Here is a 20,259-nt window from a genome sequence, read left to right as displayed (position 1 = left end):
CAAAAGTAATAAAAAAAAAAAAGAAAAAAGGAAACGACTTATTAATGGGAACAAGCATTTAACAGTACAAACCTAACCTATAGGCATCAGACCCAAAAATATTACTTTAAGAGTAAGGAATCTTGAAAGTCTCAAGCCTCTTTTACACTGCCTGTTAAAGGCAGGACTGTCTCACTGTTTTTCTGCCTTGCTGTTCTGTATAAAAGGTACAATCGTGGAACGACGTGACAGAGTTGTCTCACCTTAAAGCCGGCAGCAGAGGCAGTAACAGCACCAAATTGACTTTTCCTGGAAAACACCTGATAGGATTGAACTGGAAGTGACATTTTGACGTGGTGTTATGTGTGTAACCCACCACGGGGAGATTTAAAAAGCAGCTAGCAGCAGTTAGCAGCTAACTCAAAGAAAAAGAACAGCAACAGAAATGTGCGCAAATCGGGAAACCAATGAGGTCTGGGAGCTCCTTACCCTCCACACTAAAGACGAAATCAGCCGCTACATAACAGAGAAGGTAAATGATTATTTTTGCCATGTTATGTCATTGCCATTGTTTGTAAAGTGCTGCTGACATGTACGTTATATGTCACACTAGAGTCTGACACTGTTGTGTTATATGTCATGCCATCAAAATCACACACTGGGGTGGTATTATGCTGCCATCGTTTGGTTCTGTACAAAAAAAGCAAACCCAGCATGATGAAGGGACTTCGTAACGGTCCTATCACGAGTCTCTGTGTAAGGGCTTTAGTCATATGTAGTTATGCCAAAGGAAATTCTTATTATCCAATGGAGGAAATTCCACATTTGGATCATGCCTACAGATAACTGAATTTAGAATTACATACATAAATTAGATACATGGAACAAGCAAAATTGGATTAATGAACAACTACCTAGGACGTGAAACAGCCGAAGAAACGACATGAGTCTGTATAAGAATATGTAGACATACAGAACCTGTGATCAAGGCCACATACTTTCTTTCATTTTAGAAATAATCTCCTTCCATACTAAGATGCCTGAAACAACATATCACATGACCATTCAAGTGCATTGGGGATTCACATCCTGGTGTAAACAGGAAGTGGATTGTCTTCTCTGTGAGCGCGGAGCAGTCAGAGCTACAGGCTACAGTGAGGCTAAAAACAGAGTTCATAAGATGTTTTTCGAAACAACTTTTTATGTCGGGGCTGCAGCACACTTGGATCACTATGGATGAGCAGTATGGAGATACTTTTTGGATTCAATTTTGTGTTCTTGGACGTTAGTTTGGGGCGCCGTCAGCCATTAGGTGTGCTAGCCGCTTCGCCCACCGATCTCACCGATTTTGGGTGCACTATCCCTTTAATGTTTTGCTTGACATGTGACTTACAAGACCAAAATGCGAAGCAAAGGTGTGTGTCTATGTCATTGTTTTTAAAACTAAAACGGGATCAGCAGCGTTTTCAAAGGTCTCTGTTTTAGGGGTTACAGAAAACACTGCAGTAGTGTTGATGCTGGACGTAAACAGCAAAAAATGACGAACCCTTTCTGCTAAAGAAATGTTAGTGTGGATGAAGCCTTCTGATTTTTGGGGTTTGGAGGACAGGGTGGGAGGCAGACAGCGTCTAGTGAAGTAACAGCCAAACAGATAAAGCAGTAAATGCTGTATGACATGGCAAGAATTTGATGGAGACAGGGAATAAACAAATAGTAAAGCTTTGGGGGAGAAAGTTTCATACCCTGTCATGGGGATTTAATGTGATACTGCTGAAGCGACAGCAGATGCCATTTGATTTGAGAGTACTTGCACTGAATCCTAATTAAATAAAACTTTGGAATGTCGCCTTCATATGCTTTATAACACAGTCTATGAATTATTGATAAGTTTGCAGCATTTTGTATGGTTGAACCATTGAAAGCAAGTGTTTCAGTGCCACCTTTCAAGGACAAATCACATCTCGAAACAGCTGCAAAGTTAACAAACAACAAACTGTCCCCCCGAGAGAAATCCCACTTAACTCTGTTCACATCAAGCAGCTGGGAGGATGCAGCAAGTGTGTTAAGAGTCTAACATCTCATTAAATGGATCTTATGCTATTAGTGATGTGAAACTCTGTTACATTCTCACATTTTATCATTTGGGGGAGGCGGCTCTCTGTTTCTGAAGTGAATATCTCAGATAAAAATGAAGTCTATCAGCAAGGACATTAGCCTTTATCATGAAGATTGTTACTGTATAAGAAGCTGCAGAATTGATTCAAGGGAAGACAACTATAAGTAAAGACCTGACAGTGAAATGTCCTCTTGACTTGACCTGCATTATCTTTGGTTAGACATCAAGATTTATAGGAGATGGTTAATAAGGTTTTATCCTCTGCGTTGCACACTTCTCTCCATTTAATTTGGTCATGGTGAGTTAGGGCCCTGACACACCAAGCGGTCAGCCACTGGTCAATGTCTGGCAGTCGGTGAGCATCTGTCGCCCTAGTTTGTGCGGTGTGCCCAGCACTGTTGGCACTAGTCTGCCTTCGTCTTTTTCCGGCCGATTCAGCATATTGAAATGACATCGGAGACAGCAGAACCTGTCGGTGAATGAAATCACTATGACTGGAAGTTCAGTTCAGTAAAACTAAAGAGAAACTGAAGTGAGGAAAACAAACAAACTGCTAAAGTCAAGAGGGCCTGAGATCAAAACTAACTTGTTATATTAGGAAATATTACTTGTTAGCCATTCAGTTCTTTGGCAGAAATGGTTTATAACTGTTTGTGTTACTGTAAATATTATTTGTTTGTTCAACATCGGGTTGTGTTAACGTGCAAACTGGTTAACTAGCGTCTTGAATCCATCCTGCAGATCTTCCAGTTTCCCTTTTTAATGACAAATACACATTAAAATTACTTCCTTTCACACTGGCGCAGAACATGCAGTCTAGTTGGCAGTTGGTTGTAGTCTTTGCGGTGTGTTTAGGTGCAACTTTTTGGTGTCATGAGGCAACACAACAGTCAGCCTTTACTGATACTACTTCCTTGATGTCCGTTAGGTGTGTCTGGGCCTTTAGACAGCCCTGTCTTCTGGAAATTGTTTATATACAACTAATTTAAAGCAGCAAGCACATTTTGGAAAAATAAAACCAGCCAATTATGTTTTCTTTTAACATAATTAGGAAATGTTGCCAACTAGCTTATGTGGCAAGTCACAAAAGTTCACTGAAAACAGATTTCAGCTGTTTGTGGCCAGTAAAAGCAACCTTGCAATACAGTATCCATTCATAGTGATTACAGCAGTATTTTTCTTTATTAGCCTTTTTATTACCATCTAACTGAAATCACAATCTTTCCCTTAACATAACCAAAGTGCTTTTGTTGCCTAGACCTAAAACAGGGGTCTGGGTGCAAACCCAAAGTTCTGGTGTCAAAGTCCTGCACTTTGTTCACCCAGCATCCTCTCCAATTACCTCCATCTAGTGTTTTGTTAAGTGAGAGAAATGTTGTCTGGAAAAATAGGCGGGCAGCGATTGCCATAACAACATATTTCAGAAAGGTTAGGAACTTACAAACGTAATTTCTACGAGACAGTGAACACTTCCCAGTGGTACTGATTGGTGCCTCCTCAATGCATTCACTTGGTAAAATCAAACAAGGACATGGGGGCTTGGATGGAAGGATGTAGTGTTTTTAGCACAGTATGCATGACTGGAGTGAGACATTTTAAAAATTAAAAGTCCTTTGTTGTTGTAACTAAGAGAATCACAAGACAAAATATTTAATTCATAAGTTGACATAGCTGCGAAAGTTAGAACATCACCAAAGCTTCTTCCTGTACATATGCAAATGCACTACGTAATGTAGGCTCATTTGAATTTTATCATATTGCCTGGAGCGCAAATGCATGCAGGACAGTTAGAATTAACTGCCAACCAAACAGCATATACTGTATTACATCCTAAGAAAAGATGAATGTAAAAATTAACAAATCAAACAAACAAACAACTGCTAAAAAATGTAATAGTTTAAAAAGATCTCTAACAGTGTAATATCCCAGCACATCATCTTGTGTCAAGAGGACTTCAACACAGGGTCTTTAAGGGTCAACATAGACAAGCAGTGTCGTGCTCACACATTTTGTGGAACAAGTGCTCAAGTGATGTGCACACAGGTGGCAAAAAAAGTTTATGCACTTGCAAAGTATGCCCTGCCGAAAGGTTTCCATATGTCTGCCAGCACCAGAAGGGCTCTTGAGGTCTTAATATGTACAATACATTTGTGCACAGTAATGTGTAGAGGAAATATGTGTGTAGCTTAGAGTTGTCTCAAGATCAATACCATATGTACCTCGCAGCTGCTACACATTCACTTTCTACATTTATTGGTTATGTTTAACAGGCAACAAGAAAAAAAACAATGCCACATTGTGCATGCTTTAATGGTCTAAACAATATATGGCCATTTACAAACAACAAATCTTTACACTGCTCTCTGAATAAATAAAACAATAAACCAACCAATCTACCCTCCAAACGACAGAAGGCCTATGTTCATTCTGCTTTCCTCTCGTCTATTTGCTCTCCTCCTCCCCTTATTTTCTTCTCCTCTTCTTTCTTTTTTTAAATAATAACATACTAATTCTTATAACTATCTTCTAATTAAGCTTTAAATATTATTAAAGAATCCCAGAGAACAGACACATTCAGCGGCTGCAGCTTCGCACTCCTCCTCCTGCACTCTTTGTACATGGCTTGTTCATGCAGAACCAAACCGCATGTCAAATTTGTTTGAATGAATTATCAGATCCATGGCAGGGAGACATAAATATTATTTTAATTTAAGTTGTATGCAGCCCTCAGGCATACAACAGGCTTTCAATTGACAACTAATTACGTGGGCCAAATTTAAAACCTAAAATAAGAAATTATTAAAAGAAAATGGAAAAAAATGTCTTGCAGAAAGGGCACTTTTCATGTCAGAGGTTAAAAGGGCACCAACTGGGGTCCATCTGTGCACATGCCTGCAGACAAGAATGTCATTTAACACAACACTCTATTGAATTTTCTATGCATTTTCTTACTACGGGCCTCTTGGCTAGATTGCTACACTCAGATAGCGGGATTCAAATGTAGATCACTCTGAAGTCTTTACAGAGAGAAGGGCATGACAAACTTAAGTGACAGCTGTCAGGGCAAAAAACTGCTTTTTAATGTATTTAAAAGGCGACAATAACATCTCATTATAAACTGTTGCATGATGCAGAAAACAGCCATGCGATGAGACCTTTTAGGCGGTACATCATCACTTTATCACAGCAGAAACCAACCTGTTTCATCACACTGTGGGTTTTCAGAGGCATTGTCTGGATTGTTCATTGAGCCAGACATTACAAAACGTATCGCTGTCAATGGTAAATGGAGTTGAAGGCTGCCTAATGTGATTCTGTAGTGCAACTGGAAAGAAAATTATAGATGATAATGACACTATAGGCTTGTGCTTTGCTCTGGTATGTTTCTAATTATAAATGCAAAGCTTTGCCTTATAAAAGCATCTGAAAATGGGCTTTTCATTATTTCCAGACAAAGCGCCATAACTGTAATCCCTTTTGTAACAAATGCATTATTTTCACTTTAAGTGAACGAAGAACCAGCCTATTGTCAATATAAGCTTATGTGCACTATTGTTCCATTATAATAACATCAGGAAATTACATTTTCTGTGATGACACGCATTACACTACATCATGAATAACTGCTCTGAGAATGATATTAGCTATAAAGAAGCCCTTTGAAGAAGATATGTCTCAAAAGCTTTCAGCATTTGGCATTTATATCATTTCCTGAGTACAATTGCTTCTCTGTTTTATAATGGGATCAGCAGTGGCTTCTGAGGTTAGAGCCTTCTCATTGTGAGGTCGCAGGCCCTCAGAATACTTTGGCTGCAAGTACACTCATACACGACGGCTAGGCAATCTTTGATGTCAACCCTCTGTAGATTTTGTCAAATTTAAAGAAGTTCACTACTGAAAAAATGGTCTTTTCATAAAACTGGGCTGTCTATAAAGCAGAGAGACACATATACTTTTGAAATTGGTGCTGCATGACCAGAGAAAATAGAGAAAATCAGTGTGGCATTCCCTTTGGCTCAAGAGTAGGTAGAAAACCTATAACTACCAGAATGCAATGTGCTACACCTTATCAATAAACACTCTCACTGGTGGACACCATTATGTGAGCTCTTCTGTTTGGAAACAGAAAACAATACGGTGGCCAGCTGGTAAGAAACATTTTCCTATTACAGTTACACAGAAAGCTGAATATGTTTCTGAAAACATTTGAGGAGAGAATCAGAAAATGCAGTCGGGTTGGGCGATATTAAAATTACCCTGTTGACAATATTGCTTTAAGGAAAACAAAAATGTACAAAATTATTGTCCAAATATATCTGAAGAGAGAGACACACATAGGCACAAATATTTTATGGACTGGAGATGCATAAGGTGCAATAACGGTAAGTGGCCACAATGTACAGGCAGTAAGTGCTATTTTACAGAGATATCAGATGAATCAACTGGTAAGGTCATTTTTATTTAATAACACCATTATCAACATAACGATAATAATTTTGCTTTCAGCTACATAGTAACAACAAGTCAAATTTCCCGAGTATCACAATATGAATTTTTCATATCATATTAAAATGATGCCGGTATTATTATGAACGAGATGATACTGTATAGCACACCACTATTGCTCATCATACAGTAGTAGGAGTTTCTCTCTGGCTGCTCCTTGTGGATGCCATCAGGGGCAGATCTGTGTATTCTGCTGGATGGTGAGCTCTAAGATGGGAGTTGAAATCTGTGGTGTTTTAAATCTTTAGTCCCTATTTGTTTACCACAGAGCTTACAAATCACTTTGTTCACATTCTCTGGCTCTCATTTTTCTTTTGCTTTAATCAAGAATCGCCAAACAGGCACATTTGTAGTCTTTTTTTCTGCTGCATTTCAAAGGAGATTCAACTATAACGTAGGTGCCACGCTGTTGCTTTGTCACTCGTAGTGTGAACACAGTCTGGGCTAACATTACATGGGTCATTATGTACAGTGTTAGACATATGTTAGCCTGCTGTTACCTGTTTTTGATACGCTACAGAATTCATAACACGGTTGCATTATAGGTGAACTCTTCAAAGTAGGCCACAATGGCGGTCAGTGTAGACTATGGATTCCAAAGAAAAGTGTTGGTACTGGGTCCTTTACTAGTTACAACAAAAAAAGCAGCAACAAAAGAAAGCATCAACTGAACTGAAAAGAAGACAGTTTGGCAAATTGAGTTTGGGCTTAACAGAAGAGGTGTGTGTATTTGTGTGAGAGTGTGCATCTGTGGCTCTGGCTGTGCGGACAGGGGTCTGCAGAATAAATTAGTTCTGAATCTCAACAGGCTGCACAGCCACAGCCATGTCACAAAAAGTAAGTGTTAAAACTTTGCAGCATACCTGTAACAAAAAACTGGATGTAATTTGGACTGGGGCAGTGCAGTGCTTACCGCTGTACTGCTGTACTGCAGCTTTCACGTGAAAGAGGCTCAAAATACAACACTGCTGAGATGGTGACAACTGTTCATGCTGCTTATGTGTGTGGTTTATAATTCTGTCTTTTAAAATATCAGTAAGTAAGTAATCACCTCAGGTCGGTCAGGACATTTCAAAGATTAAATCATTCATTGTTAAACCGAAAAATGTATAGAACTAGATTAATCTTTCAGAACAATAAACATAAGCTGCAGTGAAGATCTTGTTTACAACCCTTAAATCCATCTGGAATACAAACATTTTTCCAATCAGTGCTTGTTTGCTTTAATAAATGTCTGATAAAAGTGTCACCACCATGTTTTGACAACATTCCTCAAAACCTCTCAGAGAGAATCTGCTGAGGGAATATTTACACTATGATCACTAAATTCGGTTTTCACTGAGCTCTGGGAGTCCAACTAGTTATCCTCAGCCAATGCTGGTAGCAGCCAGATAAAATACATCCCAAATGCCAACAGTATTACTGCAAATAGTAATACTGGAGCCCCAAAAGTGTGGCTACAGCGCTAATTCTTTTATTATAAACCATTATAAACTGTAATTCCAATATAGCTGGTATCCTGTAGAACCCTCAGTGACGTTACAGCTCAAATGTTGATAGGTTTTAAGAAAATATAGAGTGTAGTTGTGACACTGACACAATGGAGGTGCCAGATGGGGAAATTAAATTGTGTGTGTGTGTGTGTGTGTGTGTGTGTGTGTGTGTTGGGAAGTGATTGATGAGGTAGTAGAGCAAAAAATGTGATAAAACAGCAGACGAAGCATCAGATCTTCACTCTGCTTCATTACACGCAGCATTACAAGAGGTCATGAGCAGTAAAATGAAGATGCAAAGTGTGTGCTATTATGTCCGTGTTTATTCCTACAAGAGGGATTAAAGTTTATGATGTGAACTCAACAGCGTGACTGATGGATGGATGGATGGATAATCAAATAGCCAGACAGACTGCTAGAGTTATACTGAGAGGTTGAACGGGACAGAATACTCATGTTTGACCTGCTTAAAGGACAAACCTCTGAACTGTCGAATCATGCTCTGGTGCTTCTCCAAGGCATCCTGCAGGATTTTCTCAGCAGGGTCCATCTTCCAGCGCCACTCTGTGCCCACAGGGTTGGTGTGGTGTCTGTTAGTGGGGCACACAGATAAACAGATAAGGAATAAAAGCACACATACAGCAACCACTAAGAAATGCTACTATACATCTTGATCATTTATGCCTGCTTTAAACTTATGCGGAAAAGCTTGCGCAGAGCTTCAACAGAGCCCCGCAGAGGTGGTTTGCAGGGCTCGCAGAGAGCTGTAGATATGCGCCTCCTGAAAGATGTGACTACACACAAGGCACTGCAAACACCACAGAAGTCTGAATGGACATCAGAGACCAGAGGTGGGATGCAAGAGATGCGCGCACCAGCCCACACAGAATGCATGGATGCACAGGCGCAGAAGTAAGCATAGGTATAAACTCAAAGCCAGTATCGCTCCAAGGCACTACTCTAATTTAGACAGATTTAGGCTATTAGCTGGGGTCATTTGACTAAAAGTTAAAAACACACTTCACTAGATTCAGATGAGCATTCCTCTAACAAGGTGCAAATATCAAGACTGAAGAAATCTATTCATAAATTAGAGCTGTTTATTTATCCTGATTTTGGCGCTTTAAGCATTACTGTTATCATCAGGTATATTGCAAAGATGACAGTTATTAAACAAATTAATTGTTAAATGCAGAACACAGGGGGGCAATAAGGTGCAATAAGGGGTGCAGCATTTTTTTCAGCTGAGATGTTCTGGTTGCATCGAGTTGCTATGACAGAATATCTGCGCAGGTAAAAATGTCAGCTCAAGGTAGGTACTGCTCTGGAATGAGGGAAGGATGAAGCATGACGGGAGAGAGGACAGACCCACCAGTCTGTGTTGGTTCAGTATTAATTTCTCCTCCAATGTCGTTGTTGTTTATCAATGTGACGATGGTCTTTGTGGTATTTGTCCCACCCCTCCTCCACTGTGATTGGACGGCTGGGTAAAAAAGTGACAGTGATGCACTGCTGCAATGTTTTACCCAAACTTGTATGTTTTCTACCCTAGACGACCAGAAATGACAGCAAACATGCAGCGCTGAGCACAGAAGGGACGCTCAGGACCTTGAATCGCTACTGGAATTGTCGCATACTGTAAATATGCAGCGCTCCAATGAAAAATAAAGACAAAACATAAACAGTTGTGGCAGTTGCTTGCCATCCCCTGTGGTTGTCTTGTGATACAGCAGTTATTGTGATAGCCCTATCAGACTAAAAGTGAATTACATGGGCTGCGCTAATTCTCACACTATAAAAACATATAAAGTGAAAGAGTGCATTATACTGTAAAAAATACACCTCCTTTGGGTGTTGATAACACCTTATGACAGTCTAAGTGTGATGTCTAGGTGCAACAGCAAATTCTCAGGCATTACAAATGTCAGACAGTCTGTTGCATGCATATGCACACGCTCACACCACACATTCTTGCCTTGCACAACAAATTTCATTCCACCTGTTGTTACAAAGAGGTGGATGGCGATGGCAGCTGCAACAATACATCTGTGCCCTAAATTGCTTACTTCCTGTCATCCCACATAGCTACCTGAGGGGAAACTGGCATATCTGTGGTGACAGGGAGGCAGTTCACCACAGCACATTCTAACAGTGACCTTTCAGTGCGTAACACAGTCCCCTTTTCAAATGGAACTTGAGGGCAGTAAAAGGCCCAGTCTCTCGCCAATGTCGTGATGAATCAGTGTCCACCTTTAGGCCTCGCAGTTATGCTGGCCATTAGTTTTCTGCACCTAAATCATTAACCTGTTTGCCACAGAAAGATCATCACTCCATGTGAGAGTGATCCTGACTAACAAGGTAAACATGTTAGGTTTAACAAGAAAAGGAAAAACTAAGCATGCAATAACCCTCAAAAGCTATTAAAACTCTGAGAACCCTGCTCCCCTGTGATAGATTCCACTATGGTTCAAGTAGCAACATGCTGCACTTTTAAAAAACATAATCTTTAACAACATGTTAAAGTTTTAACGTGATTTAAAGTATTTATAAAATCAGTAAAGGAGTATAGCAAAATGGATACCAATAAATACCATAATGTTAGAGGTGCTACCCGGACTTGAGACACAGTGATCATGCACAGCAATGGAATATTTAATACAGTGGTGGAAAAAAGTTTTCGGACACCCCATGCATTTGTGAAATATTGCATTAAGAATCACTCTTAGGTCTTGAAGTGCAATTTCTTTTAGTACAGTCACAGCCAAAATACTAAATAAATCCTAAAAAAGCCATTAAAAACTTAAAATTGATTGGTTCCATAAAAATACATAAGAAATTTTGAGTATTGGGTCATTTTGGTACCAGTGATGAAGGTCGTTCTTTTTATTAAAAGACACAATTTTTGTTGCCAAGCTTCGTGTCTACATAAAGCCAGCACATTTGAAAGTTCTTAAGACACAAAAATAGCTAAAACAAGGAACCTAACGCAGGAAACACACCTGAAGATAAAGATTCTCAGCCAGGAAGGGTACAGCTGCCGCCAGATAGCCAGCAAGTGCAGATGCAGTCCTTCAGCAGTTGGATACACTCTGCAGAAATACAGACGAACCAACAGCTTGGAAGACAAACCAAGATCTGGGCGTCCAAGGGTTTCTTCAGCAAGAAATGACCGCATCCTGATCCGCATGTGCAGGCAAAACCGCCCAATGACATCACAGGAGCTTCAGCAGCAGTGGTCAAACCAAACTGGTGTCCAGTGTTCCACCCGCACTGTACGTGGCCGACTTTTAGATCATGGCTTAAGGTCCTACAAGGCTATCAAGAAGCCCCTGATCAATGAGAGACAGAGGTTAGCCTGGCGTCGTTGGGCCCAGGCACACAAGAACTGAACAGCCAGGAATCGGAAGAAGATTTTGTGGTCAGATGAGTCCAGTTTCCAACTTTATCTTCCTCCTACTAATGTGAGGGTAAGCAGAAGGCCAGGCGAAGCATTATCTCCAGCATGTACAGTACCTACTGTCAAGCATGGTGGAGGCAGTATCATGGTTTGGGGATGCATGAGTGCTGCTGGTGTTGGTCATCTCACTGTCTGTGATGGCACATTGAACTCTACCAAGTATTGTACCATTCTCGAAACCCACACGCTCCCTTCTGCGCGTGCACTGTTCCGTCGAGGTAAAAACTGGATGTTTCAACAAGATAATGTCCCTTGCCACACATCCAAGGCCAGTAGAACTTGGCTGCAGGAGCACAGTATCCAGGTCTTAGAGTGGCCAGCTCAATCCCCGGACATGAGCCCCATTGAAAATCTGTGGTGGATTATCAAAAGGTCTGTTTCAAAGCATAAACCAAAGAATTTAGAAGAATTAAAAGCAGTAATTCAAGAAGAATGGGACAAGATTACCACTCAACAGTGTGAAAGGCTCGTGGGGAACATGCCAGCCAGATTAGAGCTCTACGACGTGCCAATGGCAGGACTACTAAATATTAATTTGATGATGTGATGGTTTATTTATTTTTTGTTCAGTTTTGAACACATTCTCTGTTATTTGTTGACTTTGATACCGACAATGTTGAGAACTGACATACTGAAACTGTCAAGAATTTAGTTTTGTTAGTTTTTCTTGTAAACAATAAACAAAAAAATATAATTTGTATTTGTTTGTATCTGTCTAATGCAGCCACACCTTTTGAAACACAAAAAAGATTTTTCCACAAATATTTCATGATAATATTTGAGATTGTGTAAAATTTTAGGGTGTCCGAAAACTTTTTTCCACCACTGTATAGAGATGCTGCACACTTAAACTTGTTTTTGAAATGCACACTAAAAAATATAAATGAAAAAACATTAATGCTGGTGACACCTCGTACCAAATTTGATTAAATACATATTTCTTCTTGGGTTGAAAACAGCTCAACACGCCATCTACTGTTTTAAATCCATGAACCTTGCAAGGCCAATGCTGCCATAGAGATAACCAGTTGGGGCTTACAGGGAAGGCTAGCCTCTGGTCAGTGTGCAGAGGCACTAGTAACTTTGATAAACTACCATTTAAGCAACCCTGTTAACTTTCATTGAACAGCAGCCACTTTGGAGCAAGTGGCATTGATGGGAGTTAGACCAAAAAACAGTTGAGAACAAACATGTTTTCAGCGAGGTACTCAGTATCTGTGGTCAATTCGGGTAAATTTCGGGTAAACGACCATTGCTAATAACAACCTAATTGCTGTTGGTTATACTATATGTCTTTTCCAGAAAATATCACAATATAAAATCTGTGTTCTCTGTTTAAAAAGTACAAAGATAGTGCATATATTGGACGCTTGTTTGTGGTTAGGATACAGTCTAATTACATCCCACTCAGGGAGGGCTGCTGGGTCAAGTGCGACACCTGGTGGTAAAAAGTAGTATACCTGTCCAGGTTTGGCGCAACATCAAACCAGTTTACAAACTTTTACAGTGGCCCGACCCTAAACTGCACCTTTAAGATAGTCAAGAACTAGACTATCAATCTGATCAGAGCCATAATCAAAGTCTGTCTCTTTGAAACCATGCAGTCATGTTATTCTTCAGGTACATACCTCCAGCAGAAGACACACTTGTTAGCACAGGCCAGGCTGGGAGTAGTCTCCATGCACCGGTGGGACTCAATACCATAGAAAGTGTGCTTGTAACAGCCTCCTCTCCCTCGCAACATAGACTAACCAACAGAGAAAACACCTTTAATGTGATTCATGCTTTCAGCTGCAAAAAAAGTTTATTGAGAAAAGTGAATTCCATTACCTTGGTCCATCGACAAAGCTTTACTCCTGAGTGACTTCCAATCAGTTTGTACCCTGCACACAAAGAGAAAGGACAACAAGAGAGAAGAATGAGAACACCTCTTTGACCCAGAACCACATAGGTCAAATGCAGCACACAATTGATACTTAGAAACATGGAGATCACACTTTCATTGAGTGGTACATAAACAAAGCCCCGCTCAACATTCACAAAGTCATATCCATTTTAAGGATAGACCGATACATCGGCCGGCCGATATATTGGGCCGATATTTGAGTTTTTTTACTTGTATCAGCATCGGCCGATACGCGATACGCAGGTTCGCGGATTTATTTTTTCCTGGCATGATTTACAGACAGGCATCCACAGGCAGCTCTGTGTTGCCGGAAGACCCTGCAGCACACATGCAGCGAATCCTACTGTGTACAGTAGTTGTTGTTTTATTCATGCTTCAGCTTAAATATTTGTTTATTTTATAAAGACATTACTGGAAGATTTAAGAGCACTGAACTCTTTTTTTTATTTGAATGTATAATAATAATAATAATAATATTCTACCTGTTTTACCTCAACTTTCCATCTTGTTTTAGTATTTTTTACTGTTCAATAAATGTTTCTTATTTTAAACTTGAGACCTGTAATATTTGTTATCATTGTGTCAATTTTTTGATGTAAATTGAGGGAGCAAAAGCAGTATCGGTCCCAAATATCGGCTCAAGAAAATCGGCAGTCCATAATTGGTCATCAGCTAAGGGTGATGGAAAAAAATCGGTATCGGCATTGGCCCTAAAAAATCCGTATCGGTCTATCCCTAATCCATTTATAGTCCTCTGCTGCCACTGTACACCACCAATAAAGCGACTAGCAGCAACTCAAGGGCACGTCAGCAGGAGGAAGGAGGGGATGTAGTTTCAAATTCTCTTTGAGCATAAAAGGAGGATAAAATGCTTCAAGTTCACTTTCTCCACAAGTCAGCCTCTCTATCCTCTCATATTACCACGGCCTAATACCACTGGCTATGAATGGCCATGCTTGGGTGAGTCCTGGCAGGCTGCTCTGTTTTTTTATTTTTACATATCCTCCTCTGTGATGTCTGTCAAAGAGAACACCTTCATCTGTATCAATTATTCTGCTCAGAAATACCAGAACATGTTACTGGGATTGCTTCTATGGGGAATCAGGATCGGCTCACTTTTAAAGTCCCAACATTTAAAGAGACTTTCTGCCATGCAGCGGAGAAACAGCCTGACGTGGAATTCAGGTAGGAACTCTTTATTTTGAAACCTTATGTGTTTTGCTGTTAAACCTTTGTAGTTGGAATATCTAATTGAAACACAGCAGGGGATTTGTGTCAGGGTGTGTGTGAGCTCTCACAGCTTTCACAGATCTCAGGTTTGATGCTAGATGACTCGAATACAAATTGTATTCATCAAGGCTGTTTAGAGTATATTAGGAGAAAAGGCTAAATGGTGAAAGGACTCATTTTTGATTTAACACCTGAATGAAACAGCTTGCCATTTATCAAGGGTGTTCTTTTGTTAAGCAGAAAAATCACTGTAACTACAAATGCACCAACACAGAATCCAATTTCTGTTTTGCCCAAACACCTAATGTTTGTTGTGCCTTTTCCTCTTTGGGGCAAAAACATGCTGACCAGCTTCAAATTGTTTTCCAACCTGAAAATAACTTAGCATATGTCCTCCTCTAACCTCGCTCTTAGCAAATGCAAGACACATAACAATATACAATCCCAGGCCAAGACGGCTGTGGAAACCACAGTAAAGAACTGGACCCACTGGCAGTTTATTTAACCATTAATGACCTTAATGTAAGCAATGTTCCCCCTCTTGTGTTTGTTAGGGAAATTGATTTCCAATGCCTCCATGTCCTTCAATGTGTCAGGGGAGAGGATTGAGCCAAAGTGAGGGGGAGGTGGATGGTGAGAAGAAAAGAAATGTCTTTGTATTTCTCCTTTCTCTGGTATTCCTGAAAAATGGCATCTGCTGAAAAAGTACAAGATGTGCTATGAATACTTGTACTTCAATGTGCGAGGCATCAATACTTGAGACAAGGGGAAAATAACAAACACTTTGCCAGGAGGAATCATAACAAAAACAATAAAGCATGATGACAAAACAGTTAATCAAATGCATATATGTGTGTGTATGCTCCTGTGTGATGCCTGTTAGGCAAAAAGAAGAAAAACTAATTAAAAGGACTATCCAGGATAGTCTGTTACAGTTTGTAAACATGCTCGCCAGCCAAAGTGAAAGTAAAAGCCAATCCCAGACTAGGTCTCATTTGGCGTTTCGTCGGTGCTGTGTCTCTTGATGCCTGCTGGTTATTGGCACCCGGTCACTACTAGGGCTGAGTATCGTTTTAAGAAAAGATGATACCAGTACTAATACCAGTACCTTTAAAGTGATACAGATACCAATAGAGAATCCAATTCAAGTAATAGAGCATTCAATACCAATAATGTGAATGGAGTGGTGTGTAGTATCGCCATACTTTCGAATGTTCTGGTGGCATCTTGGAACGCTGAACCACCAACTCTGTCAAATACACCGCTCCAGCTTCACCACAACACAGACTGTATGGATTGCAGCTGCTGCTGTAGGAGTGTGAGCTCTATGCCAGGGGACAGGTGGGAGTGTCCACCAGCCATACATACACAGTGACATGGCTAAGTGTTAGCATCACATAGCTAACATCACCCAACTGTTATTAATGGGTTTAAGGATAGAGTTTGTTTGGTTTAACGGCTGGGTGTTGGATGTTAGCTGCTAGTGCTGACGCTGAACTGACTGTCCACCGGAAGAAGAGCAGCTCCTCGTCTGGAGAAGTGAGAAACATACATTTTTTAAAATTCCCTCAGTGTTCACTGCTCTAGGGATATTAACCGGGAGCTGAATTACCCGCAGACGCGTCTTCCTCCCCAAAACAGGCAAATCAGGTGATTAAAATCAGCAAAAAACACTGGATAAAGTAGTTTCGCATTATAAATTAGTGTTTTTCAGATGCCGCTTGGCTCATCATCAAAGGGCTGCGAATTACAGTAGCCAGTGCAAAAATGCAATACACAAAACGCAAATGGGCCTAGCTAGAGCAAGTGTTTGGTTTGTCCGTTCTGGGCTACGGTAGAAACATGGTGGTGCAACATGGCAAACTCCATGGACAAGGACCCGCTCCCTGTGTGGATACAAACGGCTCATTCTAAGGTAATAAGACATTGATTCTTATTTTCAGGGGATTATACACTAAAAAGATATTATTATATTACATTTAATTTCTTCCAATATATATATCCCCTAAATCCTACACACTGGAGCTTTAAACGTGGAGTACTATGTTAAAACTTTCTTGGACTTTTCACAGGAGTTTCAATAGATGTGTGACTTGTGTATCCATGTTATGCCAGAAAAAGGCCATTCAGGAAATACAGCCTTTCAAGACCCAATATCATTAAAACAATGCCAAAACTTTCATCCTTTATTCTTTTATTGCAAATAAAACAAACCGTCTGCCGGGACCGAGTGTTGCCAACATAAACACCATGAAGCAGGTCAACATTTGGTCAAATGAAGTGAAGTCCTGCTCACAGAGTCCTATTTATAGAGTGTTGTGTAAGCTAACAGTGGGGGGTTACTGGCATGTGTTATGCTAGTAAATGGACTAAATAGAAAGAAATAGTAAAATGTTTTAGACAGAGCTAATGAGTCAGTAGCTGACGCTCTGAGGCTTTGTGAGAGGCAACACCTACACAGAGAACATATGCATACACAACACGTAGCTTCATTTACCACAACACCATGTGCAGTATCATAAATATTGAGCCATACTCCATGTCAAGCATTCAAACAGAGCCCCACTTCAGTAAATCCACTTTCACAAAGGCAGGACTAGATAATTTCACATATTCTTAATGCAAATTTAAATCTCACATCATTTTTTATCATTGTCTGTGCATGTGTAATCAGAGATATTTCGGTGAGTTAATGTTTGGTCCTCAAATGGAGACAACAGGCAAAAACTATAGTATTTTAAGGTGATAACAGCGCGTAAGTCTGTACGTTGAATTAGGAAATTTGTAAACACTACCATGTTGACACCAGCTCAGAGTACTGTAGCTTTGTTGAGATTTTGGCGTGGGAGGAGAGAGCAGTGAGACTCTTGGGAATGCACCCTGAGGACAGGAGGAGGCAGAGACGCTAATTGGACTGCAATGCATCATTAGGTGCCATTAGACAACACACATTCCCCGGCACCACACCTCTCCTCATGTAGCACCTCTGACCAGCTTTAATTTCTCTGTCAGAATGTTGAAGAAAAAGGCTGGAACACAGGATGCAATCCCAGCAGCTGACTGACTCTAACATGATCCAAGAAGAGGTTCCAGTGTGTTTCTTCTTTCTGCATGTACGCCAAAATAATCAGCATTTGAGGCCAACAAACAGCAGAGATGAACTGATTGCAATTTTCTTAACCAATTTTTAAAGTTTTTAAAGCCAGTGCAGGTTTGGCTGATTCAAATTGGCTGTCTTTCTAAGATCTATAATTTTCAGCGTATTTGGAACTATTCTTTAAAGCTGCTGGAAACTTGGTATGGAATAGTAAAATTGCATATATGATATCAAAGATTAGTTGTCTGCTAGTTACTGTGACTAATCAGCTAACTAGTAGACTGGGGCAGACCATCCATATTTGTGTTTTTATTCAGCTTTACCTCCTGGACTGAGAAGCTAAGTGTTTTAGCTTCTTACATGAAACAGTGAGCATTAGCTTTGCTATGACACACTTCTGAGCTACTTTTATTTACTGTCTTTAACACAGATTTGGGTGGTGTACCTAGTCTCCTAATTAGCTTAACACAGTAGCTTTCAAACCACCTGCAGCATGCATGGGAATGAATTATATCTTTGGAGACAGAATTACAACTTTGAGAAGAGACAACTTCTGTCAGTGACTTTGGTAACAGATGAATACTTCATAGAAATAAAATCTAAATTGACTCCCCCCATTAACTTGTGCATGTTTGTAAGATTTACTGCCCAAATTTAAAACATGGCATAGATCGTAAGTCATGTTTTAAAGTCAATTACAACTTTGCTGCCCTTGTGGAAGGAGAAAGGTTGAGGATATGCTGACAAGCAGCTGGTCTGTAATGTGATTTTTTTTAATGCAAAGCAGTACAGCTAGATAATATGAATATATTATCCACAGTCCCCAGTGTCACCAGCAGATGTTCTCTTGGAAATGGCTACACAGTTCTACACAAGTCAACAACTCATAAAATTTCACAGCCAACTGAAGCGGTGTCAGTCATCTTCATCTTTGTGTCTAATTTGTTGTATTTTGTGTTAGAGCGATAACTTGTGACTGAATCCAGATCGCCTTTTTCCTCACCTTGCTTTGTCAGCGCTGCTCTGAGGGCAGGGGTGATCATCTCTCTGCTTTCCCCTTCATCTTCAATCTTCTTCACTCCGTTCAACTTGGACAGCTTCACCGTCTGGCCGTCTCCTCCACTCTCCTCTTTGCTCTGTGGCAGACACAAAACTCAGAGTCACTCATTGTTTATAACCATAATGGCATCTCTGAAATAGCAGGCTCTGTTGCTGTGTTGCGTCTGGCGTCTGTCACGACTATAAAATCATGAACTGTAAATTTTATGTTGGGGAGGAAAACCGCTCATGTAGAAAAAATGTAATGTACTAAGTGTTTCAGCCAACAATAAAATCTATTTATTCAATAACTCGCAGACCAACCACATGCCAATGACTTACTTTACGAGGACACGACCCTCCTAAAGACATAATTCTTTATATGCATCAGACAAGGGCAGAACATGTCGACACAATATGGCTTCCAGGCTTCAAACAGTGATATTAAAAACCATCTTTGAATGTGGGAGAATTTAATTACTTAACTGACATTCACTGACAGTTACTATCTTTTCCAGTTGTCTCAAGCATTGGGTTGTCTCATCACTTTCTGGACAACCTAAAAAGTTTTTTGCAAACCTAATATTTGCCTAGACACCAAGATTAAACCTACAACAGAGAGGATTATATTTTTTTGCGACCATCAATTCACAAACATTCTACACTGTCATCACCACGTATTAATGGATACTATCTAAACAACCCAAGCTATGCAACCTGCCCATTAATCACACCTGTCACTGTCACCTGACACTTAAAGTGTATTTATTGTATGTATTTCTTTACTCTAACAGTAGGACACAGCATCCAGAAAAGCTTGATCAGCCAGTTTGAAAGCCACATGATTTGATGCTTACAACTTAAAGGCACCAAGTTAAAAGCAAGAAATTTTAAACATCTCCTCCAAAGTGTTTGATGTTGGACATGACTGAAGATCACGGGTTGTGATTCTGCAGTCCTTGTATGACTTTGTGTGCGATGTAACTATTAACCACTGCATGACATGATCACTTTTGAATAAAGGACATCATCCTGTCCGGACAGTACAGAATAATCTTGGTCTAAGGCCCTTCAGGGGCTCAGTGAAATGCAACACAAGCTCTACAGCATAACAATTGTTGGACTTCATACCACAACGGCTGTTTTGATGCTAAAGCTGCTGCAGCCTATTCCTTTGAAAGATTAACTACTTCCTTCAGGCCCAGATTACATTACTGCAGAGTATAGCATTTGTATGCAAATCAAAATATCTTTGAGAAATGCTGTTTACAGATACAACACAAGATTGATTAACTCCTGCTAGAAAACCTGCCAAGTGTATGGGAACAGGTATTACTTTCAGAAAGGCATGATGGGCGAAGTGCCTTTGAGATTAACAATGATAAGTGGCAGCTTCGCCTCCACCCAATTACTGTGTAGCTGCCACGGTTCAGCTCG

At 40.2% G+C, this 20,259-nt stretch overlaps 1 protein-coding gene across 1 annotated transcript in view; it reads right to left on the bottom strand.

The window, feature by feature from the left end:
• tyw1 (tRNA-yW synthesizing protein 1 homolog (S. cerevisiae)) overlaps positions 1-20,259 on the bottom strand; it is a 98,557-nt gene that overhangs the window by 56,511 nt on the left and 21,787 nt on the right. The window contains exons 8-11 of the mRNA XM_033631669.2: positions 18,788-18,920; positions 13,382-13,434; positions 13,180-13,298; positions 8,575-8,684 (exon numbers count right to left, since the gene is read on the bottom strand). Coding sequence (XP_033487560.2) covers positions 8,575-8,684; positions 13,180-13,298; positions 13,382-13,434; positions 18,788-18,920 — 415 coding nt within the window. The remainder of the gene's footprint in view (positions 1-8,574; positions 8,685-13,179; positions 13,299-13,381; positions 13,435-18,787; positions 18,921-20,259) is intronic.

The sequence above is a fragment of the Epinephelus lanceolatus genome, chromosome 4 (genome assembly GCF_041903045.1).
Source record: "Epinephelus lanceolatus isolate andai-2023 chromosome 4, ASM4190304v1, whole genome shotgun sequence".
Classification (NCBI taxonomy): domain Eukaryota; kingdom Metazoa; phylum Chordata; class Actinopteri; order Perciformes; family Serranidae; genus Epinephelus; species Epinephelus lanceolatus.
Note: the sequence above shows the minus strand (reverse complement) of the source record. Positions and strands in the feature narration are given on the sequence as shown.